General features: G+C 41.8%; 1 protein-coding gene across 1 annotated transcript in view; it reads right to left on the bottom strand.

Annotated features, from left to right (window-relative positions):
• The window catches only part of LOC139385579 (dynein, axonemal, heavy chain 7), a 229,091-nt gene extending 203,465 nt beyond the window's left edge, over positions 1-25,626 (bottom strand). The window contains exons 1-17 of the mRNA XM_071130761.1: positions 25,546-25,626; positions 21,671-21,742; positions 21,328-21,430; positions 20,702-20,882; positions 20,466-20,556; positions 20,169-20,349; positions 19,929-20,001; positions 19,487-19,612; positions 19,191-19,310; positions 17,117-17,300; positions 16,848-17,027; positions 16,356-16,628; positions 15,744-15,871; positions 14,313-14,391; positions 6,635-6,859; positions 5,092-5,238; positions 4,419-4,739 (exon numbers count right to left, since the gene is read on the bottom strand). Coding sequence (XP_070986862.1) covers positions 4,419-4,739; positions 5,092-5,238; positions 6,635-6,859; positions 14,313-14,391; positions 15,744-15,871; positions 16,356-16,628; positions 16,848-17,027; positions 17,117-17,300; positions 19,191-19,310; positions 19,487-19,612; positions 19,929-20,001; positions 20,169-20,349; positions 20,466-20,556; positions 20,702-20,882; positions 21,328-21,430; positions 21,671-21,742; positions 25,546-25,626 — 2,565 coding nt within the window. The remainder of the gene's footprint in view (positions 1-4,418; positions 4,740-5,091; positions 5,239-6,634; positions 6,860-14,312; positions 14,392-15,743; positions 15,872-16,355; positions 16,629-16,847; positions 17,028-17,116; positions 17,301-19,190; positions 19,311-19,486; positions 19,613-19,928; positions 20,002-20,168; positions 20,350-20,465; positions 20,557-20,701; positions 20,883-21,327; positions 21,431-21,670; positions 21,743-25,545) is intronic.
• Between the last annotated feature and the right edge of the window lie 1,686 nt (positions 25,627-27,312).

The following is a 27,312-nucleotide window of genomic DNA, read 5'->3' as shown; positions in this document are numbered from 1 at the left end:
CCCACTAAGCGCAAACCAGATGGGATGGAGTATCGCTGCAGAATGCTGTGGTATAGATGCTGGTTAAGTGTGCCTTGAAATCTAAATAAATCACTGTCAGTGTCACCAGCAAAGGAACCCCACAACAGTCACATCTTCTCCATGCTTCACAGTGGGAACTACACATGCAGAGATCATCCGTTCACTATCTCAAATTTGGAGATGGTTGTCCTTCTGGAAGGTTCTCCCATCTCCTTAGAGGAACTCTAGAGCTCTGTCAAAGTGACCATCGGGTCCTTGGTTACCTCCCTGAACAAGGCCCTTCTCCCCCGATGGTCAGTTTGGCCAGGCGGCCAACACTGGGAAGAGTATTGGTGGTTCCAAACTTCTTCCATTTATGAATGATGGAGGCCACTGTGTTCTTCGGGACCTTCAATGCTGCAGACATTTTTTGGTACCCTTCCCCAGGTCTGTGGCTCGACACAATCCTGTCTCGGTACTCTATGGACAATTCCTTCAATCTCATGACTTGGTTTTTACTCTTACATGCACTGGTAACTGTGGGACCTTAAATAGGCAGGTGTGTGCCTTTCCAAATCATGTCCAATCAATTGAATTTACCAAAGGTGGACTCCAATCGAGTTGTAGAAACATCTCAAGGATGATCAATGGAAACAGGATGCACCTGAGCTCAATTTCAAGTCTCATAGCAAAGGGTCTGAATGCTAATGTAAATAAGGTATCAGTTATTTTTTGTTAAATACATTTGCAAAAATGTCTAAAAACCAGTTTTTGCTTTGTCATTGTGGGGTATTGTTTGTAGATTGCTGATGATTTTTTAAAGTCCATTTTAGAATAAGGCTGTAATATAACAAAATGTGGAAAAAGTCAAGGGGTCTGAAATACTTTCTGAAGACACTGTATGTGCGTGTGATGGGATGTATAGACATTATGGACGGTATGCGGATTGAATATTTAGTATATCTGTAGAATACGTAGGATAGAATAGTATATATACAGCAGTAGTTTAATAGGGTGGCATTGACTAGAACCCTGTATATACATATGAAATGAGTATAACGCTATGTAAACTTTATTAGTGTCCTATTATACAGGTGTTCTATTATTAAAGTGATTCCATGTCTATGTACATAGGGCAGCAGCCTTTAAGGTGCAGGGTTAGTCCTCTTGTCCAGATGGGATAGAGGAGTACGAAGGCAATTGCTTCGTCCGTGGATCTATTGAGACGATATGCAAATTGAAGTGGGTCTAGGTGTTAGGTAAGGTTGAGGTGATATGATTCTTAACAAGACTCTCAAAGCAATTCTTGAAGACAGGAGTGGGTGCTAAGGGGTGATCGTCATTTAGTTCAGTTACCTTTGCTTTCTTGGGTACAGGAGTAATGGTGGACATCTTAAAGCAAGTGGGCACAACAGACTGGGATAGGGAGAGATTGAATATGACTGTAAATACTCCAGCCAGCTAGTCTGCACATGCTCTGAGGACGCGGCTAAGGATACTGTCTGAGCCGGGAAACTTGCAAGGGATAACATGCTTAAATGCCGTACTCATGTTGACAACAAGGAACGAGAGCCCACAGTCCTTGAGAACAGCCCGCGTCGATGGCACTGTGTTATCCTCAAAGCAGGCGAAGAAGGTGTTTAGCTTGTCGAGGAGCAAGACGTCAGTGTCCTGGTTTTAGTTGGTAGCTGGTTTTCCCTTTGTAATCCGTGATTTTCTAGACTCCCTGCCATATACGCCTTGTGTCTGAGCCATTGATATGCAACTCCACTTTGTCTCTGTACTTGTTTGATTGCCTTATGGAGGGCATAACTGCAGTGTTTGTATTCAACCATATTCCCAGTCACCTTGCCGTGGTTAAATTCAGTGATTCGTGCTTTGAGTTTTCCGCGAATGCTGCCATCGATCCATGTTTTTTGTTTTGGGTAGGTTATAATAGTCACAGTGGGAACAACATCCCCTATACACTTCCTGATGAACTCAGTCTGTGTGTCAGTGTATACGTCAATGTTATTCTCATAGGCAACCCGGAACATATCCCAGTCCACATGAACAAAACAATCTTGAAGCATGGATTGGGGCGTGCTCCCTCTGCTGTCTCCTGAAGTCCACAATCAGCTCCTTCATTTTGTTAATGCTGAGGGAGAGATAATTTACCGGGCACCACTCCGTCAGTGTCATGGCTCCACCTGTCACCAGAGGGCGGCAGAGACCATCCTAGAGACATTAATGACAGTCAGGTGTGTCCTATTTACTCAATATGATTTCCCTAAAAGAAGTGTGTTTTCTGTTGACTTTTGCTTAAGCTTGAATTGTGTGCAGTGTGCGTTGGTCTCCTGAGTGAGTTTGAGAATTGGTGTTTTCCCAGTGTTACTGTGAGCCTTCCGTTACCATTCCTCAGTAAAGTATTATGTTTATCCTTAACCACTAATTCCTCGTCTGGTCTCTTCTCTGCACCTGGGTGCAACCTCACCATGTCACAGCCAGGGCCCTCACCTCCCTGTAGGCTGTCTTGTCATTGATGGTAATCAGTTCTACTACTGTTGTGTCATTTGCAAACGCAAAACGATCTTGAAGCATGGATTACGATTGGTCAGACCAGCATTGAATAGACCTTAGCACAGGAACATCCTGTTTGAGTTTCTGCCTATAGGAAGGGAGAATGGAGTCGTTATCTGATTTGCCGAAGAGATGGCGGAGGAGGTCCTTGTAGCCTTCCTGGAAGGGAGAGTAACAATGGTTGAGTTATTGATGCGCGAGTACTACAAGCAATGTGTTGATAGAACCTCGTCAGCATTTACCTCAGATTTAATTTGTTAAAGTTCCCAGCTACAATAAATGCGGCCTCAGGATATGCGGTTTCCAGTTTGCACAAAGTCAAGTGTAGTTCCTTGAGGGCCATCGTGGTATCCGCTTGAGGGGGAATATACATGGCTGTGATGATAACTGAAGATAATTCACTTGAGAGGTAATACAGTCAGCATTCGATTGTGAGGTATTCTAGGATGGGTGAACAAAACGACTTGAGTTCCTGTACGTTACCACAATCACACCATGAGTAGTTAATTATGAAACATAGATCTCCACCTTTCTTCTTCCTGGAGAGTTCATTCTTATCTGCATGATATAGCCAGCATGTACTGAGAACCCAGCTGGCTATATGGACGGGGACAGTATATCCGGAGAGAGCCATGATTCCGTGAAACAGAGCGTGTTACAGTCCCTGATGTCTCTGGAAGGAGATCCTCACCCTGAGCTGGTATACGTTATTGTTAAGAGATTAAACCTTAGCGAGTAATATACTCGGAAGCGGTGGATGGTGTGCATTCTTCCTGAGTCAGACTAGAAGTCCACTCTGAATACCTCTTCTCTGCCGGCGGCGTCTTGGAGCAGCCTCTGGGACAAGTTAAATTGCCTTGGTGGTATGAATAAAGGATCTTTCAGGCTGTATGTAATAACACATAACACAAAAAAAACGTTCTGGGCCACTAATGATGAAAGAAATAACAATACAAAAAAAATACTGCAAAGTTGCTTAGGAGCTATAAACAGAGCTGCCTTTGAACGGGGTATGGTAGTAGGTGCCAAGTGCACTGGTTTAAGTTTTTCACGAACTGCAACGTTGCTGGGTTTTTCACGCTCAACAGTTTACCGTGTGTATCAAGAATGGTCCACCAAAAACAAACAAAATATATCTGATGTAAAATATACTGTCCGTGAAATGTATGTAGTATGGATAAGCTAGAAGTGGAAGCCTATGTATTGTTGTCCATTAGTTTACCCCAATTAGGGGAGGGGTGGTATGGTAAGGGGAAAACAATAAACAAGGAAAATATATTTTAAAAATATATATCTTTAAATTAATATATATATTTACAACAACAAAATATATATGGGGGGTTGGAAATGATGCAGCCAATTACAATGATGGAAGCCGCAATATTAAAGCTGATCCACCCCCCGAAAAAATAAGAATGGTCCACCACCCAAAGGACATCCAGCCATCTTGACGCAACTCTGGGAAGCATTGGAATCAACCTTTCGACACCCGACGAATTGAGGATGTTCTAAGGGAAAAAGTGGGTGCAACTCAACATTAGGAAGGTGTTCCTAATGTTTTGTACACAGTGTATATTTGAATGCACTCATCTTGGTTTTCATTTGAATCATAATTTTATACATTGCTTGTTTGTATCAATTGCAAAGACATTGGCAACTTTGTATTCATAGTCAACTTTGTTCAGAAGTTATCGGCGGTCACAGTGAGACGGATAAGTTTAGAGGAGATCTTCTGTGTTTAAGTGACGCTGGTGGGCAAAAAAAGCATTAACGACAGCCTTAGCTGTTCTATGAGTGGTCTGAGGCAGGTGTTAGATGAAGTTTTCAAGTGCAAAGATTTTCAATCAATCGCTACATACCTGTACGAGGGGGATGTGCTCCTTAAAGGCCTCCACCTCAGCCTTAACACGGCTAGCAATGTGCAGAGCCTTGGGCGTATCCCCGAAACCCTTCTCCAGCTTGTAAAGGGCACGCCAATAGTTGCCCACATCGCCCTCCACCTTGTCTGGGTTGACCGCGGACAGTGGCCCGTGAACCCATTTATGGTGCTGGTTCTGGAACTCTGCAGCCGTCTCGTAGAGGCGGAGGAAGGGGAGCAGGCGGTCCTGGACCTTCTTGCGCTGTGGGTACTGGGACACGGGCCAGTTGAAGGCCTCTTCCTCCTGGTTGAAGCCTTCGATCTGTAGGGGGAAGGGAGGTGGAGACAGAGACAGAGACGTCAAGGCAAAGTGGACTGCTATGGGCAATTACAGTGGTAACATAAGAAAGCCATCATTAATTAATTGTCAAAGAAATTACTCAGTGTGAAACAGTTTTTTTAAATACATGAGGGTGTGTGTTATTGGAGATACTGAACCTGCACACCTATGTAAACACAAACACACATCATCACTTTATTATACTGTCTCTGCTGCCCTCTACAGTCATTTCAGAGAAGAACAATAATATTTTATGTCCACTGTTATTTTCAGATCAACCCCAAGCATGCTAATTGCATAAAGCCCTGGCGAAAAGGTTCCCAATCCTCCTCACCTTCTCCATGGCGGTGTCCAGTTTGGAGTTAAGGGTCTGTGCCTTTTTCAGGTACTTGCTGAGCTCGGACAGGTCCCCGAAGGTGACAAACTCCTCCACCTGCTTGGCATAGCTCTCTAGCTCCTCCACAAACCTCTCACACCGCAGCTAAAGAGAAAATACAGTGGGAGAGATACACATTTGGAGATAATTGTGCGTATGCACTATCAAAGTAGGTGAGTCAGTGGACTTGTACTTTAAGTGGGCAAGTCTAAATATATGTTGCTCTCTAACTCTCACAAAAACAATCCAGATGGACAAAATACTGTATTTATTAATTGGATGGTTCTCCCATCGATCGGGTTCCCACCTATAAATATCTGGGCATGGATTGACAAAGACTTAATGTTTAAACAAATATATATATGAATGAGCTAGTTGAAAAGCAAAGATTTAAAGCAAAGATTTTTTTTTTTACATATATCTTGCCTCACCCTAAATAGCAGGAAGCAGATTGTACAGTCAACTTTCCTGACAGTTCTTGACTATGGTGACACCATTTACCAGTTTGCAGCAGCCACTACTCTTAGAACTTTGGATGCTGTCTACGGTAGTGCCCTTCGCTTTATCACAGGTGACAGTTTTAATACTAACTACTGCATCCTGCATCAAAAAGGTTTGCTGGTCCTCATTAAAGTCCCATAGATCACTTAATTATAATTTTGTTTACAAAGCTCTTCTACACAAGCTTCCAAATTACCTATTGTGTTGCTAACGTATAAAAGAATGAGCTACCAAATCCGCTCGCAGGATTGGTTAACTCTTGAGGTCCCTCGGGTCTTGACCAATTTAGGTAAATCCTCCTTTAGTTTTAGTGCCAACATTGTTGGAATAACCTACTAAATTCCTTGCATCTTGTTCCCTGGTGCCACTTGAGTAGTTTAGGACTCGGGTGTTGAATGAATTGAGGTTTGCAGTTGTTTCGATTGATGGTAGTGGTTTATTTGTTGACATTGTGGTGTTGAGGTTGTGCCTTGTGGTTATGTATATTCTTCTGGTTTTATTTGTAAGGTACATTTTACTTCCTGTTTGTGAGACAATGTTTGTACTCAGGGCACCATTGGGAATGAGACTGTGGTCTCAATTGGGCTACCCTGAATAAATAGAAGTTAATAAATGGTCTGGACATGACAACTTTTTAAATTAATGGTGATATGTAGTGATTTATGCTGGAGTTTTGTTGCAAGGTCATTTAAATACAAAGTACTGTATGTCATTGATGTGAGGTGGAGGATAATTGGTTGTTTTAGGTTATTGTGAGGGTTTGGTGTACTGTTAACTTTCAAGAGTGGCATAGACAGATTATCAGGGTCATGTTCATCAGGCACCAAACTGACGAAAACAGAATGAAACAGGGAGGGACTACCTGGACCTGGTCCAATAATAAACACTAATTGGTGTTTTCAGTTGCAGTGTTTTACTACAATGAGCACTAATGAATACACCCAATATGTTTTTTGTTTTTTTTTACTTTCACTCTCCCTCCCTCTGCTGTCTAACTGACCTTAAGGCCACCCTGGTACTGCTCTGTCTTCTCCCTGGTGATCTGCCGGTGCTCCTCGAAGATGGAGGGCATTCGTGTGTGCCACTGGAAGGTCTGCCGGTTGAGGCGCATGTCCAGAGGGGAGAAGGTGACATAGTCCACTAGGAAACAAAGACGGGTCTTGGACTCTGACAGCTTGGTCTCCAGGAGGGGCATCTCCGTGGCCTCCACCTTGTCCACAAACGCCTGGTAAAGTGGGATAGAATGTGGTAAATTCTGGGAATAGGAAACTAGAAGGTCATAGTGATGCTTACTTTTATTTACAGATGTGTTTGCTGGTATTTGGCTGGCAAAGGGTGGCTACTTTGAAGAATCTCTAATATAAAATAAATGTTGATTTGTTCAACACTTTTTTGGTTACTACATGATTCCAAATGTGTTATTTTATAGTTTTGATGTCTTTACTTTTATTCTACAAAGTAGAAAATTGAAAAAAAATAAAGAAAAACCCTGGAATGAGAAGGTGTGTCCAAACTTTTCACTGGTACTGTACATGTAAGTAGGGGTAAAGTGACTATGCTATGCACAGTAAAAAACAGCGAGTGGCAACAGTGTAAAAAAAAGATTGTTCAGCAGTCTTATGGCTTAGGGGTAGAAGCTGTTAAGAAGCCTTCTGGATTCAACATCTTTCTCTGGATTTTTAGACTTGAAAAATTTACATTTTTTACTTGGCTTTCCCACGATTCAAATTAAGTAGGGAGACGACTAGACTAGGCTACGTGACATGATTACGTAGGGACCTCTTCACTAGCTGACCACCACTACCAAGATCTGTGTCAAGATCAGTTACTTACCCCACTGGCACTCCCTATAACCTCTATGTACAAATAAGGGAGTAGGTCTGGAATCAGTGTGGCAGGATAGGATGATTACATAGAAGGATGACCACGCTTTTACATGATGGTCTTTCTGGTGGGTGGGAGAAATAACGAGGAGGCAACTTTATTTAATGCTGATCGCTATTTTTAGAATGTCTACAGTGCGAATAGCGAGATAATTAATTAATCATGCTGCGAAAGGTACCGGATCTGGGCAAATGGGTGCAGGAACAAACAAAGTCAAATTTGAGAGGTGCCGGATCCTGTTCAAATTAAACACTGCACTGGTGGATGACTAACTGATAGTCAACGGTAGGAAGGCTATAGCCTATGCATCCGAATAGAGAATGGGAGGCGCGCTTTACGAGAAGAGATTTATGAATAAAAATAGCTCATTTTTAAATCGTGGCCACCAGGTTTCACTCCAGTAGCCTACAGGCTTTTTGAGGAGATACTTTCACTGTCTGACAGGTGGTAGGCTATTCCGCTCCTCAAACTAGACTGCATGCTGTGCGCGTGTGAAAAATAAAATTCCACAAAATTATGCAAATTAACCTATACTGATAAGCGGTCAAATGTATTTTTGCTGTCTAAACAATTAACGGTTAAACGTAAACATCCCTATTATTGAAAATATTTGTCTATTGATTTGGCACATATTTCAATATATTGTTGAACAAAATAAACTCTACTGGCATATCAAAGTTTCAGAGTGGGATATCAGCGAGTTTTAAAGTTATGGCCCATTTTATATGGAGAAATTGGCATAGTAGGCAAAAAAAAAACAATTGTATCACTGGACACCCTGCAAATCACCAGCAGAGGGTGATTTTTTAAGAAGGTGGTGCTGCTGAGTATGGCCGGGGGTAGGCCCGGAGGTGGGCAGTGCCCCTTTGGACTCAAGATTTTTTTGAACACCAGTAACTGCCATTTCCAGCAATCTAAAGAAACATGTTGCCTTGTATGATAACAAATAAATATGATGATAAAAAATAAAATAAAAATCTCTTATTTTTCTTACATAGTGGCACAACCAGTCTCAATCTCATTTTTTTTGTGGAGAAACCTGAAACCATTTACTCTGTTGGTAATGTTTACAAATTGGATCCTAACTCTAAAAGCAGCAGAGATCCAACTCTGGAACTTTGATACGCCCCGTAGAGCAGGGGCTACCAAACCTTTTTGTCCCGCGACCCCATTTCAATATAAAACACCATGTAAAAAAAGGGATGTAATCAACAGCCAATGTTTACTTTTTTAATTGGGACGATGATTGTCTATTAACAAATCAGTCTGACAGTACTTTTGGCCGTATTTCAATACTAATAATTTCGTATGAAGGAAGATTAGTTTAAAGTGACTAAAATCCATCAGAAAGGTATTAGGAAGTTCTGAAAATCATCAGGCAATAATTTTGTATGACCTTCTGTGTAGAAGAGAACATCATGACTGATGTTCTTATTCCACCAGTCTGATTTAGTGCCTGGACTTCTGCACTCTGTTCAAATAAGGCTTATGGACATTGTTATCTTTTCTTTCAGTGATGGGGTCATAATATTTTGTTGCTTAAATCGTTCACATTTTTTTACACTTTTTTTACTATGTCAGTATGTATTTGTTGTCAATGTTTTGGCGTCAAACTAGTTGTGAAAAAAGTAAATAGTTGGACGAGGCGCAGAGGTTATGCCATTGTTAATTAGATGCTTTTTTCATCAATTAGGATATTTTCTCTTCAACCATATGTTCTATTTACTAGACACTCATGAACAATATGGAGACATATATAAACAATGCATACTACAATTGAAAATACATATTATACGTACAGTCGTGGCCAAAGGTTTTGAGAATGACACAAATATTAATTTTAACAAAGTCTGCAGCCTCGGTTTGTATGATGGCAATTTGCATATACTCCAGAATGTTATGAAGAGTGATCAGATCAATTGCAAAGTCCCTCTTTGCCATGCAAATGAACTGAATCCCCAACAAACATTTCCACTGCATTTCAGCCCTGCCACAAAAGGACCAGCTGACATCATGTCAGTGATTCTCTCGTTAACACAGGTGTGAGTGTTGATGAGGACAAGGCTGGAGATCACGCTGTCATACTGATTGAGTTTGAATAACAGACTGGAAGCTTCAAAAGGAGGGTGGTGCTTGGAATCATTGTTCTTCCTCTGTAAACCATGGTTACCTGCAAGGAAACACATGCCGTCATCATTGCTTTGCGCAAAAAGGGCTTCACAGGCAAGGATATTGCTGCCAGTAAGATTGCACCTAAATCAACCAATTATCGGATCATCAAAAACTTCAAGGAGAGCGGTTCAATAATTGTGAAGAAGGCTTCAGGGTGCCCAAGAAAGTCCAGCAAGCACCAGGACCGTCTCCTAAAGTTCATTCAGCTGCGGGATCGGGGCACCACCAGTACAGAGCTTGTACATCTGCACGCACAGTTAGGCGAAGACTTTTGGAGGATGGCCTGGTGTCAAGAAGGGCCGCAAAGAAGCCCCTTCTCTCCAGGAAAAACATCAGGGACAGACTGATATTCTGCAAAAGGTACAGATTGCTGAGGGATTTGACTGCTGAGGACTGTCATTTTCTCTGAAAAATCCCCTTTCCGATTGTTTGGGGCATCCGGAAAAAAGCTTGTCCGGAGAAGACAATGTGAGCGCTACCATCAGTCCTGTGTCAGGCCAATAGTAAAGCATCCTGAGACCATTCATGTGTGGGGTTGCTTCTCAGCCAAGGGAGTGGGCTCACTCACAATTTTGCCTAAGAACACAGCCATGAATAAAGAATGGTACCAACACATTCTCAGAGAGCAACTTCTCCCAACCATCCAGGAACAGTTTGGTGACGAACAATGCCTTTTCCAGCATGATGGAGCACCTTGCCATAAGGCAAAAGTGATAACTAAGTGGCTCTGGGAACAAAACATCGATATTTTGGGTCCATGGCCAGGAAACTACCCAGACCTTAATCCCATTGAGATCTTGTGGTCAATCCTCAAAAGGAGGATGGACAAACAAAAACCAACAAATTCTGAAAAACTCCAAGCATTGATTACGCAAGAAGGGGCTGCCATCAGTCAGGATGTGGCCCAGAAGTTAATTGACAGCATGCCAGGGCAGATTGAAGAGGTCTTGAAAAAGAAGGGTCAACAATGCAAATATTGACTCTTTGCATCAACTTCAAGAAAATGTCAATAGCAGCCTTTGACACTGTAATTATACTTCAGTATTCCACAATAACATCTGACAAAAATATCTAAAGACACTGAAGCAGAAAACTTTGTGGTAATTAATATTTGTGTCAAAAACTTTTGGCCACGACTGTATATACAATCATAAATTACCAAAGATATGATACAAGCAGTTGAAGTCGGAAGTTTACATACACTTAGGTTAGAGACATTAAAACTTGTTTTAACAACTCCACAAATTTCTTGTTAACAAACGATAGTTTTGGCAAGTCGGTTAGGTGTGAGTGATTATATCACAAGTAATTTTTCCAAAGAATGTTTACACAGATTATTTCAATTATAATTCACTGTATCACAATTGCAGTGGGTCAGAAGTTTACATACACTAAGTTGACTGTGCCTTGGAAAATTCCAGAAATTATGTCATGGCTTTAGAAGCTTCTGATAGGCTAATTGACATCATTTGAGTCAATTGGAGGTGTACCTGTGGATGTATTTCAAGGCCTACCTTCAAACTCAGTGCTTCTTTGCTTGACATCATAAGAAAATCAAAAGAAATCAGCCAAGACCTCAGAAAAAAAATTGTAGACCTCCACAAGTTTGGTTCATCCATGGGAGCAATTTCCAAACGCCTGAAGACACCATGTTCATCTGTACAAACAATAGTAAGCAAGCATAAACACCATGGGACCACGCAGCCGTCATATCGCTCAGGAAGGAGACGCATTCTGTCTCCTAGAGATGAACGTATGTTGGTGCAAAAAGTGTAAATCAATCACAGGACAACAGCAAAGAACCTTGTGAAGATGCTGGAGGAAACAGGTACAAAAGTATCTATATCCACAGTAAAACGAGTCCTATATCAACATAACCTGAAAGGCTGCACAGCAAAGAAGAAGCCAGTGCTCCAAAACCGCCACAAAAAAAGCCAGACTAGGGTTTGCAACTGCACATGGGGACAAAGATCATACTTTTTGGAGAAATGTCTTCTGTCTGATGAAACAAATATAGAACTGTTTGGCCATAATGAACATTGTTATCTTTGGAGGAAAAAGGGGGATGCTTGCAAGCCAAAGAACACATCCCAACCGTGAAGCACAGGTTTGGCAGCATCATGTTGCGGGGGTGCTTTGCTGCAGGAGGGGCTGGTGAACTTCACAAAATAGATGGCGTCATGAGGAAGAAAATTATGTGGATATATTGAAGCAACATCTCAAGACATCAGTCAGGAAGTTAAAAGCTTGGTCGTAAATGGGTCTTCCAAATGGCCAATGACCCCAAGCATACTTAAGGACAACAAAGTCAAGGTATTGGAGTGGCCATCACAAAGCCCTGACCTCAATCCCATAGAAAATGTGTGTGCAGAACTGAAAAAGCATGTGCGAGCATGGAGGCCTACAAACCTGACTCACTTACACCAGCTCTGTTAGGAGCTGGGAAGCTTGTGGAAGGCTACCCGAAACGTTTCATCCAAGTTAAACATTTTAAAGACAATGCTACCAAATACTAATTGAGTGTATGTAAACTTCTGACCCACTGGGAATGTGAGGAAAGAAATCAAATCTGAAATAAATAATTCTCTCTACCATTATTCTGACATTTCACATTCTTAAAGTGGTGATCCTAACTGACCTAAAACAGGGAATTCTTACCAGGATTAAATGTCAGGAATTGTGAAAAACTGAGTTTAAATGTATTTGGCAAAGGTGTATGTAATTTTCCGAATTCAACTGTAGATGCAGTAAAGGAGTCAATGGAGCGCAGATCATCCCATTGAGCATATTGGTGCACATTCAAACAATCTGATATAACAAAGAGGATATTTGTCAAATCCTTCAAGATTTATGTATTACAATAGGCACTTAAGGCCTATTTTCATATATTTGACTGCTTTCGGTGCAAAACATTTAGATGTTGTCCCTTTTCAGGTTTAGACGAAGTGTCTGCTAAATGCTAACTAACATTCCTATAAATGGGTTGGCTGACAACGTGACGAAAACAATGTGTGCGTTCCATGGGGCAGAAGGCTGCCTGTTGTTGTGATTCTGTATGGCCAGATTCCTAGCAAGAATGACAAGAAACTGTAATGTGGGGAATCGTAAGTGGCTTGTGTCATCTTGTTATCAAATCAAGTCAAATTTTATTTGTCACATGCGCCGAATACAACAGGTGAAATGCTTACTTACAATCCCTTAGCATAGTTAATAAACAGAGACTAGCAGCAGTGTAAAAACAAAGGGGGGGGGGGGGGTTATTAATGTAAATAGTGGGGGGTGGCCATTTGAATAATTGTTCAGCACTCTTACGTCTTGGGAATAGAAGCTGTTAAGGAGCCTCTTGGACCTAGACTTGGCGCTACGGTACCGCTTGCCGTGCAGTAGCAGAGAGAACAGTCTAGGACTTGGAGTTACTGGAGTCTTTGACCATTTTTTGGGCCTTCCTCTGACACTGCCTAATATATAGGTCCTAGATGGCAGGAAGCTTGGCACCAGTGGTGTACTGGGCCGTACACACTACCCTCTGTAGCGCCTTACGGTTGGATGCCGAGTTGTTGCCATACCAGGCGGTGATGCAACGGGTCAAGATTATCTTGATGGTGCATTTTGAGGATCTGGAGACCCATGCCAAAACTTTTCAGTCTCCTGAGGGAGAAAATATGTTGTTGTGCCCTGTTCACAACTTTCTAGGTGTGTTTAGACCATGATAGTTTGTTGGTGATGTGGACACCAAGGAACTTGAAACTCTCGACCCGCCCCACTACAACCCCGTCCATGTGAATGGGGGCGTGTTCGACCCTCCTTTTCCTGTAGTCCACGATTGAGATCATGTCTTGTTTTGAGGTGTTTTGACTGATTTCATGTCAATGCTAATATGCCTAAAATTCGCTAGCTAACCAACAACTAACAAAGTATTTGAGAAACAACGAGTGGTCTTCAGCAAATGTATTTGTCTTTTCAATAAACATTAGAGATGAAATATAGCTTACATGTTGTCAACAATCTAACCTCATCTGTTGTGTCCCATGGTTGTGCGCACATTGTTTTTATTGCTAAACAACCAACCTGTCAATAAGCTGGTTAGCATAGCTAGCATACAGAAATTGTTGGTGGTAGTCAAAGTCGTTTTTAACCATAATGCAGTTGATTGGTGACGATGACATGAACATGTGTTGGGGTTGACATCCATACAATCATTTTACTCCGATTTTTACGTTAACATGGTGTGAAATTCACATATAAACAATAGCCTAAATGTAGGTTACTTTTTCTGGGGGGCAATGAGGAGATTCAGGATCTTTCCCCCACGACCCTTTCCCCCACGTGTTTCCATGGCAATTCCATTGTTTTGGTCGAGTTCGATTAACCTCTTTACCGCAACTATTGCTATAGATATTCTGTTAATTACCAAAATTACTCAAGATTCCAGTATCTTTGGTATTATTATTTTTAGATTATTATTTTAGATACAAATGTCAAATCTGTCAACAATCATTCCTCCAAAGGACTGTTCTATAGTTTACATTCTGTGGAAATCCCCCAAATCATGGTATTTTATGTCTGGGTTTCGAATCACTCATGATACACACTACAGCAGCGAGTGTAACGATGGAACTTACCTTGAGCTCCATCAGTTCCTGTGTGTTGGGAGGGGTGCTCAGTGCATTATCTGCGATCTTCTCAAATTCATCACAGAGCCTGCAGTCACACACACACAGGCACACACAGGACTACACCTACAGTGCTGCTCATAAAAAAAAGCTAGCTAGCTCATGGATGCAAACAATGTTCTTCCTCAAAAACATAGCAAAACAAAATAATCTGTTTCAGTAGCTATAGTTAACTATATAGCTAGGTGTCATCATCTAAAATAAACCTAAGTTATAATACAGTTCTTATTTGATTAATGGTGGTCCCACCCATCTATGTGAAGCTAGCCACAATAAGGATTAGCCACAATAGTGGACTTTGCGGTTAGCCTTCATAAAAGTATGGCATAATTCTACTATTTGTATTCATTTGCAACATTGTCAATGACATACTTTTATTTTGAAGGTAAACCGAAAATTCCACTATTGTGCCTAATTCTTATTGTGGCTAGCTTACCAACACATAATCCGGTCCGGTCGAGCCTCACTAGCCAGATGAAGCTAGCTGGCTGCTTATAACGTTAGCTTTGGGCAACAGGGTTAAGTAGCTGACTAGCTATTTATTTTCATGACCTGAAGTTCAATTTCAATAGGCGAACAACAATACTTACTCACAAGGATTCCTAAATCATTGCTAAGAATAATGAAAATAACTGCAGTTTTTACTGGTCATTGTTTTCAGGCTGGTTGTATTGGTGCTAGCTAGGTACCAAGCTAAAGCTAGCTACCCCAGGAGTTGCAGTCGAACAAATTATGCTTTATTACCAACGCGGTATTGTAAACACATCGTTCGTGGCCGAAGTTTGCTTGTTTGCTGACTTTTTTGTACAGCTTTGACAGTGCTACTGTATCTTTTTTGACACGCAAAGATCCAAACGGCATTCCATAGTATGTATGTTGTGAAGCTAATAGCAGTGACGCTATTACTGTGTAACTCCCGTAGGACAACATCGGAAAAATAGCGCACTTGGTACTGTTAACTAGATCCTCACAGCAGACATTGTGGGCTAGTTAGGAATGCTGTGTTGCACGTATAGCGCAACATTTTACGTGGCGTCATTACGTCACGTACCTTCGTTATATAGGTATGAACATCAGCTTTGACATCGGTTTTTCACATCAGGCGCTAAACTAGACATCGGCCGATACCGATGATGGCATTTTTAGCTAATATTGTCCGATTCCGATATGTTCACCGATATATCGTGCATCCCTAGTCAAAAGTGAGAAGTTTGATTGCAGAACGTATTTTTATGCCCAAGGTATTTCTTGAGGAGAACCTTCACTCTGACAGAGCACTTTCTGCAATGACCTCAGGGATGATTTTTGTGTGTGCTTTGTTTAGACCTAAGGTTCATTCTGAGAGAATGGGAATCTTCACAGGGTAGAAAAGTGACTCACTTCTTGTTCATTTCCTGGTGGTTTTCCAACATATGTGTGACCAGATGTTGCCGCAGTCCCTCGGCACGCTTCACCAGGGCACGAACCAGTTCGTGGCAGTGCACTTCAAACATACCCAGGCGCACCACCTGTTGTGCACAATATGGCAGGGAAGAGAAGACAATGAAAAATAAAATCTCTATTGCAAACAATGTTTTAATGACCAAAGCTTGTTAACAATGCTGCTTGAAACTAGCGTTGTAACCCTAAATCCTAGCAACACTGTATCAAGCTCAATACCAACAGTGGTTGCAATAGCCTATCACTGCTCAAAATGACTGCAGTGAAGCATATCCTCCAAACAAATCCAAACAGTCCATACTCTCAGGCACCCAGTATCTATTGAGTATATCCCCATTTTGTATATTTATAATTTCCCAGGCCTAAATGTCCTCAATAAAGATAAAATGTGTTTCACCTTCCTTAGTTTAATTTACTTTTGAATGTAGGTGTACTTATTTTAAAAAAGAGGCGTATGGTGGGATGGGGGAGGCCAAAATGAGCAATTAAACTTCCATGGGGTATCTTTAAAATGGACTAAAATGTAACATTCGGTATAAACTAGATCCACACCTTGCTGGAGCTGTACTGGATCTCATCTGCCAGCTGTTGGTAACGGGTGACCTCTATCATGATCTCTGGGAAGGAATGCTGCTCGCGGAGGAACTGCTCCACGTCATCCTGGGCCTGCTGGGACACCAGGGGAGCGTACTTGTCGTAGAGTCGCACATGCTCCAGAGGCCCGGCGCTCTCCTCCCAGATTACCCTCCTCACCTCCTCCTGCTGGGCCTGCATGATCTCCGGGAGGACGATGGGCTTGAGTGTGCCCCCGCTCTGGCAGCCCGGCTTGGGAAGAGTGTTGTAGGATGGAAGGTGGATGAGGTGATATGGTGGGTGTGAAGTCTTATACTCGTGCAGTAAATTGTGAGGGTAAGTGACAGACACACAAACACAGTAGGATGTCTACTTCTTCAATTCAAGCCAAAGAGATACACAGTGGCACTTTCATCCCAACATGCACACACACACACACACACCACACACACATATATATATATATATTACCCATTCTGAGTAGAGCTTGGTCTCCACGCGTGGCACCAAGCTGATGGATTTCAGCATGATGTCGTAGACGTTGAGAAGGATGACCTCAAAGTCTTTGAAGTCAGGCTCAAACTTGATGTCATTCTCATCCAGGATCAGACGCAGGACAAAGCCAGGGTGCTCATAGGCCCTCACCGAGTACTTGGAGATAGGACCCCAAAATCAAAACGACTGGCATACACTGAGCGTGTGTGTGTGTGTGTGTGTGTGTGTGTGTGTATTGTAGTTACCGGGTCCTGGGAAATGAGGTGTGTGTAATCCTGGATGGACTCCAGTGCTAGACTCTGGAGCTGTGAGGCCATCAGGGCAGCCACACAGTTGAAGAAGGACTGCAGTTTGGCTGCGTTGGTGTTGCTGGGGACCAGCTTGCGTTTGTTCCCCTGGTAGTAAATGTGCTGAACTTCGGGAAACCACCTATTCATAAGCACAAAGTTAGGGTATAGGTTAGAAATGGAAGACAAGAAACAGCCCGGCTAAGATGCTACTTTTCACTGACATGCCACCTCGGAAGCCTGCTACAGTTATTTTTAGGTGTTCGGTTGTATCAAGCACAGGAGGTTGGTGGCACCTTAATTGGGGAAGACGGGCTCATGGTAATGGTTGGAGCGGAATAAGTGGAATGGTATCAAATACATCAAACACATGGGATCTTTCTCAATATGCATTCTACTGTGCTCCACACTCTCATGCTCCGAGTGTAATCTCCGACGACGCTCTCTTGAGTAAGTTCTTGTGAGGACGTGAGTGTGGAGAATGCATAAAACATTACATTTCAGAAGCACTCGCACTCCCCCTACTGTATTACCTCACGTTTCACCTCCCCATTCACTGAACCTTCTTCCAGGCAGGACAATGGCAAAAATAGACCAAACAAGATAAACACAAAGCAACCGTTTTACTTCATAACTATCAGCTAGCTATATGTGAATCGTAAAAATCTATCTAGTCAGGTTGTTTAACAAGTAAAAATGAACAAAAAAACAAATATTATGCAAGATAGATGTCAATTCTTCTTGGGTAGCTACCTAACCATTCTTCGTGGCTTTCTGGCTAGCTAACAGTAGTAGCTAGACAGTTAGCCCTATTGACTCATAGCCTTGCGATCTATAGTACGTAGGCATGTAAACATGCCAAAACTAACACAGCATGTATTTATTAACGTATCAAGATAAAATAGTGTTGTCAGGCAACATATGACATGTGAATAGTCAGCATTTCATTATCGCTTCAGCTCATATAATGTCCGCCATTGATTTGAAGAAATCGTGCGTCATTTTTTACTTTGCTGAGTCATATTTCTTTGCATACTTTCCGTTGAAGCTTGCATCGATGCATGCTTCAAAATATTTACAAACTAAGTACGCTTCTCGAATGCGTGCTCCATTTCACATACCTTGATTTTTACTCATACTCTGACACTGCCATGCCCCAATTTGCGTGCTCAGAGCACGGAAGTATGCATTTTGAGAAACACCTATGGTTTCCATGATGCCATTCCATTTGCTCTGTTCCAGCCATTATAATGAGCTGTCCTCCCCTCAGCAGCCTCCACTGGTATCAAGTGTTGGATTATAGCATGAAATATGTTTTTTCATGTTACCATATTAGAACTTAGAACTTATTTGATTGCTGTATAATGAATGTATATGTTGAGGTCAATGGAGGGATAACAACTAGGTGTATGGAAAGTTACTGAGAGAGGAAGGAGGAGTGCAGAGAGCTTACATTCTGTTAGAACATGTTATTGTTAAATCTCAAGGATCCTATAGGGAGAGGAAAATGTTAACCGTCTGGTTTCAGTAACAGATAAGGTAGGACAGCCGTGATTTAAGAAGGAGTGAGGATTCGGGGCGAGGTCAGGTCAGATGAAGTGAGAAGGAACAGTCACCACTTAAGGTCTTGCCTAGCAACAGAGATGCATTGGCTGTCTAGAGTTGCAAGGAGTGGACTCCACCGAGGAGGGTATAAATATATGTGCTTGAGTAAACATGTCTTTGTCTTTGCAGCCTTTTGACCCAGTGGGTGAATAAACATGGTTTGAGCTTTGACTACTTGTCTGTTAGTTTTTCACTGTTTGTCAGAACCTAACAAAAGTCCATGTGGAATCGCTTGCTAGTTAGCAGTGCACTTGTAGTATTCATCCTGCAAGTGACATCAATCCTCCTGAGACCTGAAGTAGTTGTTTCCTTTTTCAGCAAGGGACATGGCTTTTGTGGGGTGACAGGAAATGTAAGTGTAAAGTGTCAGTATGCAGGTCACTGGTTCTAGCCCAGTGGGGACCTACTCTATTACATGTACTCATACTTTTTGAGGAGGATGTCCTTGGCACACTCAATGTGTCTGGTGACTAGATGCTGGAAGATGGAGAGCTCCATAGACTCCTGCCTGTTCTGGAACTCCTCAACATCGATGAGACGCATCTTCCTACAAGGAGAACGCAGGGGGTGAGAGATTAAAGAAAAAGGGAGGCAGACATAGAGCAGAAAAGATGGCAATACTGAATATAAAGGCTTGGGACAGTGAAAGAGAAGAAAAATATAGAAAGAAATAAGACTATAAGAATAGGATAGAAGGATATGATAGGATAGAAGTGTTCTCACTTGAAAGACACATGCCACAGGTCCAGCACTGATAGCATAGTGGGGTTGATGGAATGCAACTTGTCTCTCATCCTCTTTTGGGCATGAAGGAATGATTTGTTCCATGGTTTAGGGACCACCTCCATTCTTAAATTATGTACAGCAAGGAAAAGAGGATAAGAAGAAGTTTAATATTTTTAAGAGGAATACAATTTGACAAAAAAGGCTACTTAGAACATTTCAACCAACATGGTCTTCGTCAAGTAACTGAAGACCATGACGGTCAAAATGTTTCTTTATTAAACAACCAAGTTCGGAAGCAACAAAACACTAAGGAGACATTCCTTTTTTTCTATAGGCAATTAATCTGAGCCCATGTGGTTTCTGTCCATGTAATAGGACCAAGTGTGTTTCAAAGTACTGCACACATTGTCACATTCTCTCTGCATTTTATGGGACTTACTCAACTCTGTGAGGAGGAACATCTTTGACCTTGTCTTCATCGTTTTCCCTCGGGTCCCGAAGTACGAAATCCACTGCAAACAGCGGCAACAAAACAACATGACTAATTACTGTGCAGCAAAAGACTAATAATAGATATGCACATTTTAGAACAGAATCTAGAGAAAAATCTGATTCTACAGACAGATATGTCTTAATGATAATTTAAAGAACACAGATGGATTTGTGTTGAGTTAGGTACCGATGGCTTTCTTCACACTGAGCAGGTAGTCCTCCTTCATCTCGTCTGATAGCAGCTCTATGGTCCTAGTCAGCCTCTTCAGGTGAGTGGGCACCAGATCCAGAACATTCTCCAGACAGGAGTCCTCCATGGCTGCCACATGCTCTGTGTCGATCCCATTGCGGATGTAATAGTAATATCTCTAACAAGGTGGACATAAAAAGATAAGACACATTAAAGAGCTATAATCCACAGTTGCTACATTCATTTTTGGACCTATTAATTAACAATATATACCAAAATGTCACCTTCCCTTACCAGGATATCCTTCTCTGTAGCTGTCGGGGACCCACAGGTAGGGGGCTGACTGTCCTCCACAATGGTTTTGCCACTGGCAGATTCATGCTGCCTGAAACACGGGGTAATTTAGTGAAAGGAGAATGTTGTATGTTGAAAAGTGCTACCGAACGTCGGGGGAGTCGGTATGTGGATGCTTGGATGGAAGGGGATGAATAGGCAATGTATGGATTGATTGATTATTTGATTGGACTCACAGGATTATGCCGACCAGGGCACTGCGGAACTGCTCCCGGTCTTTTTTGGGCTGAGTGTGGCTACTGCTGCGATGTTTGAAGGACTCTGATGACAGGCCGGCCTCTCTGCTCTGGGAGTCCTCCAGGCCTCTGCTCAGGCTCTGGTAACGCCTGGTTCCCGACCCTCCACCCAGCACATCTCCTACAGTGGACAGTGGAGACACGTCATTATAGGTCACATAAGACACTTATAGGGGGGATTATAAAGCATAGTATTGCCTTCACCACACAGTTACAGTGGATGGACTTTATCATATAGGTCACAAAGAAACATATGGGGCATTGGGGTGAAGGGATTATATTCCACGCAGTTACAGTATGTGAGGCTAAGAAAAAAACATGGTGAGGGAAGTCAGTTATAAAATCCATCATTTTTTTACCACTCAATTTACAGTTTGTGGAGGGTGTGTGTATGTTCAAAAAGTATTGTTGTTATTGTAAGGAGCTATGTCTACTCATTGATTGCAACATACAATATGCTGTTCTCCATTTGAGTCACCTTTGGTTAATTATGTTTTAAAAACTATAACGAAGTTGAAACTATGTCCTATTTGCTACTAGCCTATATCAGTGAGAACATAACTTACTGGACAGTCTAACTGCCGCCCCAAAGCCATGGGACTCTCCTCTGACTGGCGGCTGCAGGACAAAGGCAGGAGCTGTCTCCTGCCACTGGGGTTTGGAGCGGATCTTTGAAGGCAGATATAAATGAATAGTTTAGTGCAAAACGAGAGAGTATGGGACTAATAAATAAAAAATAATTGGAAATGTAACAATTAGATGGTTAGTTATTTGAGTTACACCACCCACACGTTCTATGAAGCAAAACCAAGACATTATGCTTAGCCTATATTGGACAAACTCATCTGTTACATAGGCTTACTGGTTAGCAATTGCCAAAGCCTGGGAGACTGATGTTAGGCAGCGTACCTGTGGAAGTTGTGGTAGGAGGCGGTTTGAACTGTCAGGGATCTTGGGCAGCTTCTTATTATGCAAAGACTTCTGTGAAGAGAACGTTGAACACTGTCATTCGGACCTAGGTGGCTAGCTGGACATGACAAATGTCACTGAGTAACAATCGAAAATTATTCAGACCCCTTGACTTTTTCCACATTTTGTTAGATCGTTTTTCTAAAATTGATTAAATTAAATGTGGTAGGCTAATTGACATTATTTGAGTCAATTGGAGGTGTACCTGTGGATGTATTTCACAGCCTACCTTCAAACTCAGTGCCTCTTTGCTTGACATTATGGGAAGAAAAAAAATTGACATTGTAGAATAATAATAATGAAGACATCAAAACTACGAAATAACACATATGGAATCATGTAGTAACCAAAAAAGCTTTGCACACTCTTGGCAATATCTCAACCAGCTTCATAAGGTAGTCAGTCACCTAGAATGCATTTCAATTAATAGGTCTGAACAGTTAAAAGTACATTTGTGGAATTTCTTTCCTTCTTAATAAGTTTGAGCCAATCAGTTGTGTAGTTTTACCAAATAAACTTATTTGGTAAAAGACCAAGTCCATATTATGGCAAGAACAGTTCAAATAAGGAAAGAGAAATGACAGTCCACCACTACTTGAAGAAATGAAGGTCAGTCAATCCAGAACATTTCTAGAACTATGAACGTTACTTGAAGTGCAGTGACAAAAACCATTAAGCGCTATGATGAAACTGGCTCTCATGAGGACCACCACAGGAAAGGAAGACCCAGAGTTACCTATGATGCAGAGGATAAGTTCATTAGAGTTGCCAGCCTCAGAAATTGCAGCCAAAATAAATGCTTCAGAGGAGACTGCGTGAATGCTTCATGCTCGAATTGCTGCAAAGAAACCACTACGAAAGGACACCAATAATAAGAAGAGACTTGCTTGGGCCAAGAAGCACGAGTAATGGACTTTAGACAGCTGAAAATCTGTCCAATTTGAGATGTTTGGTTCCAACCGCAGTGTCTTTGTGAGATGCAGAGAAGGTGAATGGATGATCTCCGCAGGTGTGGATCCCACCGTGAAGCATGGAGAAGGTGTGATGGTGCTTTGCTGGTGACGCTGTCTGTGGTTTATTTAGAATTCAAGGCACACTTAACCAGCATGGCTACCACAGCATTCTGCAGCGATACGCCATCCCATCTGGTTTGCGCTTAGTGGGACTATGATTTGTTTTTCAACAGGACAATGACCCAACCCACTCCCAGGCTGTGTAAGGGCTTTTTGACCAAGAAGGAGAGTGTTGGAGTGCTACATCAGATGACCTGGTCTACACAATCACCCAACCTCAAACCAATTGAGATGGTTTGGGATGAGTTGGACCGCAGAGTAAAGGAAAAGCAGCCAACAAGTGTTCAGCATATTATGTGGGAACTCCTTCAAGACTGTTGGAAAAGCAGTTGAAGCTGGTTGAGAAATACAAGAGTGTGCAAAGCTCTAATCAAGGCAAAGGGTGGTTGCTTTGAAGAAAATCGGCAGTGTTTCCTACTTACAAAGCATGTAGAGGTCTGTAATTTTTATCGTAGGTACACTTCAACTGTGAGAGACAGAATCTAAAACAACAATCCAGAAAATCACATTGTATGATTTTTAAGAAATTAATTAGCATTTCATTGCATGACATAAGTATTTCATACATCAGAAAAGCAGACCTTAATATTTGGTACAGAAACCTTTGTTTGCAATTACAGAGATCATACGTTTCCTATAGTTCTTGACCAGGTTTGCACATACTGCAGAAGGGATTTTGACCCACACCTCCATACAGACCTTCTCCAGATCCTTCAGGTTTCGGGGCTGTCGCTGGGAAATGCTGACTTTCAGCTCCCTCCAAAGATTTTCTATTGGGTTCAAGTCTGGAGACTGGCTAGGCCACTCCAGGACCTTGAGATGCTTCTTACGGAGCCACTCCTTATAGTTGCCCTGGCTGTGTGTTTCGGGTCGTTGTCATGCTGGAAGACCCAGCCACGACCCATCTTCAATGCTCTTACTGAGGGAAGGAGGTTGTTGGCCAAGATCTCGCGATACATGGCCCCATCCATCCTCCTCTCAATACGGTGCAGTCGTCCTGTCCCATTTGCAGAAAAGCACCTCCATGCTTCACGGTTGGGATGGTGTTCTTGGGGTTGTACTAATCCTTCTTCTTCCTCCAAACACGGCGAGTGGAGTTTAGACCAAAAAGCTCTATTTTTGTCTCATCAGACCACATGACCTTCTCCCATTCCTCCTCTGGATCATCCAGATGGTCATTGGCAAACTTCAGATGGGCCTGTACATGCGCTGACTTGATCAGGGGGACCTTGCATGTGCTGCAGAATTTTAATCCATGATGGCGTAGTGTGTTACTAATGGTTTTCTTTGAGACAGTGGTCCCAGCTCTCTTCAGGTCATTTACCAGGTCCTGCCGTGTAGTTCTGGGCTGATCCCTCACCTTCCTCATGATCATTGATGCCCCACGAGTTGAGATCTTGCATGGAGCCCCACACCGAGGGTGATTGACTGTCATCTTGAACTTCTTCCATTTTCTAATAATTGCGCCAACAGTTGCCTTCTCACCAAGCTGCTTGCCTATTGTCATCCCAGCCTTGTGCAGGTCTACAATTTTACCCCTGATGTCCTTACACAGCTCTCTGGTCTTGGTCATTGTGGAGAGGTTGGAGTCTGTTTGATTGAGTGTGTGGACAGGTGTCTTTTATACAGGTAACAAGTTCAAACAGGTGCAGTTAATACAGGTAATGAGTGGAGAACAGGAGGGCTTCTTAAAGAAAAACTAACAGGTCTGTGAGAGCCGGAATTCTTATTGGTTGGTAGGTGATCAAATACATATGTCATGCAATAAAATGCTAATTAATGAATTAAAAATCATACAATGTGATTTTCTGGATTTTTGTTTTAGATTCCGTCTCTCACAGTTGAAGTGTACCTATGATAAAAAAAATGACAGACCTCTACATGTTTTGTAAGTAGGAAAACCTGCAAAATCGGCAGTGTATCAAATACTTGTTCTCCCCACTGAATATATGAAAGATTATACTTTATTAAACGAAAATCAAAAGAAATGCAGAAAAAATAAGTACATTGCTAGTTTCAATAGCTGGTGTTGCCCGCTTTGGCTGAAATAACTTAATGTAGCCGTTTCTAGTAACTGTATCAGTCTTTTACATCGACTGGGAGGAATTTTTGACCATTCTTCTTTACAGTACTGATTCAATTGTGTCATGTTTGAGGGCTTTCTTGCATGCATGGCCCGCTTCAAGTCCACCCACAGCATTTTGACAGGATTGAGATCTGGGCTTTGACTCTGCAATTCCATAACCCCACATTTCTTCTCTTTGAGACATTCTGTTTTAGTTTTGCTGTGTGTTTTGGATCATTGTCCTGTTGCAAGATCCACGTACGGTTCAGCTTCAGCTTTTTGACAGATTGCCTAGCATTCTCCTGAATAATTCTCTGGTACAATATGGAATTCATGGTTGACTCAATGATGGCAAGTTGGCCAGGCCCTGAGGCAGCAAAGCAGCCCCAAACCATAATGCCACCGCCTCCACACTTTACTGTTGGTATGAGGTTCTTCTGTTCAAAGGCAGTGTTTTGTTTTCGCCTGTCCAGATCACATTGTTCCAGTAGTTTGGCCTTTACCCAGGCGTTGTCTGGAGATGTCAGTTGTGTCTTAATATTATTTTTTGAGAGCAGAGGCTTCTTCCTTCCTGACCTCGCATGTAGGCCAAGTTTGTCCAGTCTCTTTCTGACAGTTGACTCATGCACTTCGACATTGATTGTGGCAAGAGAGGCCTGTAGATCCCTTGATGTTACCCTGGGGTTCTTTAAGACGTCTATGAGCATCTTTCGGTCAGCTATTAGGCTGAATTTGGTGGGGTCTGGAATTTTCTCCATTTGTAGATGATCAATCGGACAGTGGAATGATGTACTTCGAAATACTTGGAACTGGATTTGTAATTCCTCCCAGACTCGTGGGCATGAATAATCTTTCTTCTAAGGGCCTCGGAAAGGTATTTTGATAGTGGCATGATGTGTTATCACACACCCATATGGTTAAAACCAACCAGACTAAGTTACTCTAATGATTTTCTAATCATTTGCACCTGTTTTGGTGCACCTGATTCTAATTTTAGCCATTTTATGTGATGGTAAAGTTAGGGGTGTATTACATTTTTCTACATAAGGAAATTGCATTTTTGTTTATTTTAATTGCTTAACATTTTCAAAGTTGTTTTGTTGTTTTTGTGATTTGTTAAATTGGTGAATCGATGAATGTGGTTGGAATTTAGCTCAAATATCCATGTGTCCAAATATGTCCAAATATGTTAAAAACAAATAATAATTACTTTCCAGGGGGTGTATTTACTTTTTCAAATGACTGTATATCCATTGATTGCTGAATAATGTAATTACAGCCTAGGTACCAAGGTACTGTATAGGGTACATAACAATATTATGCAAATGTTTGTTTTTGTTGTAATTTCAATCTTTGTAAACAAATAATGTAGCTTCAAAATGTGTTTTAAGCTGAATAATGGACAAAAAGAGCCTATAGTTACTCCTTATAGTCCAACATGTTCTGTTTAGAGGCTAATTGGCTATGGCTGCCAAAACAACAAAATACTAAACTCAGCAAAAAAAGACACGTCCCTTTTTCAGGACCCTGTCTTTCAGAGATAATTCATAAAAATCCAAATAACTTCACAGATCTTCATTGTAAAGGGTTTAAACACTGTTTCCCATGCTTGTTCAATGAACCATAAATAATTAATGAACAGGCACCTGTGGAACGGTCGTTAAGACGCTGTCAGCTTACAGACGGTAGGCAATTACGGTCACAGTTATGAAAACTTAGGACAACTAAAGAGACCTTTCTACTGACTCTGAAAAACACCAAAAGAAAGATGCCCAGGGTCCCTGCTCAACTGCGTGAACATGCCTTAGGCATGCTGCAAGGAGGTATGATGACTGCAGATGTGGCCGGGTGTCGTGGAAATTTCCTCTATTTACCAAATCATGAGAGCAAACCACACACAAGTCAGAGTTAGTTATCAAAGTCCATATTTAATTATATGAGCTCTATCACAACCCTGTGACTTTCAGATCAATTCAGTGTCTATCAATGAATTCTCTGAGAGTCCCTTCCACATTTCAACTGAGATCCGTTATAGCGAAGACACACATAGTCAGACAGCATAGACATAATACATCGTTCAGCTTTGTCTCCTAAACTATGTTATTTTCTCAAACTCAGAACCATAAACCAATCCTCCATATCAACAGGCATATATCAAATCCATCCTATCTTGACAAGATCACAGAGACACACTGACTGGCACACAGACATTGTGGAACCAAGAGATACACGCTTGACCTCTCCCCTCTCTCCGGCCCAAGCAACTTAGTCTTGACATAGAACAGATACTGCAACCCGCCACAGTATTATACAAAAAATAACATTCTGATGAGAAGTAACTTACAAACATATGATGAATATAAAACATCTTACCTATGTTACCAACCAATTCTGATTATTCCCCAACACAGGGCAATAAATTGCAATGTCCGTACTGTGAGACG

The sequence above is a fragment of the Oncorhynchus clarkii genome, chromosome 3 (genome assembly GCF_045791955.1).
Source record: "Oncorhynchus clarkii lewisi isolate Uvic-CL-2024 chromosome 3, UVic_Ocla_1.0, whole genome shotgun sequence".
Classification (NCBI taxonomy): Eukaryota; Metazoa; Chordata; class Actinopteri; order Salmoniformes; family Salmonidae; genus Oncorhynchus; species Oncorhynchus clarkii.
This window is presented reverse-complemented; position numbering and strand designations above follow the sequence as displayed.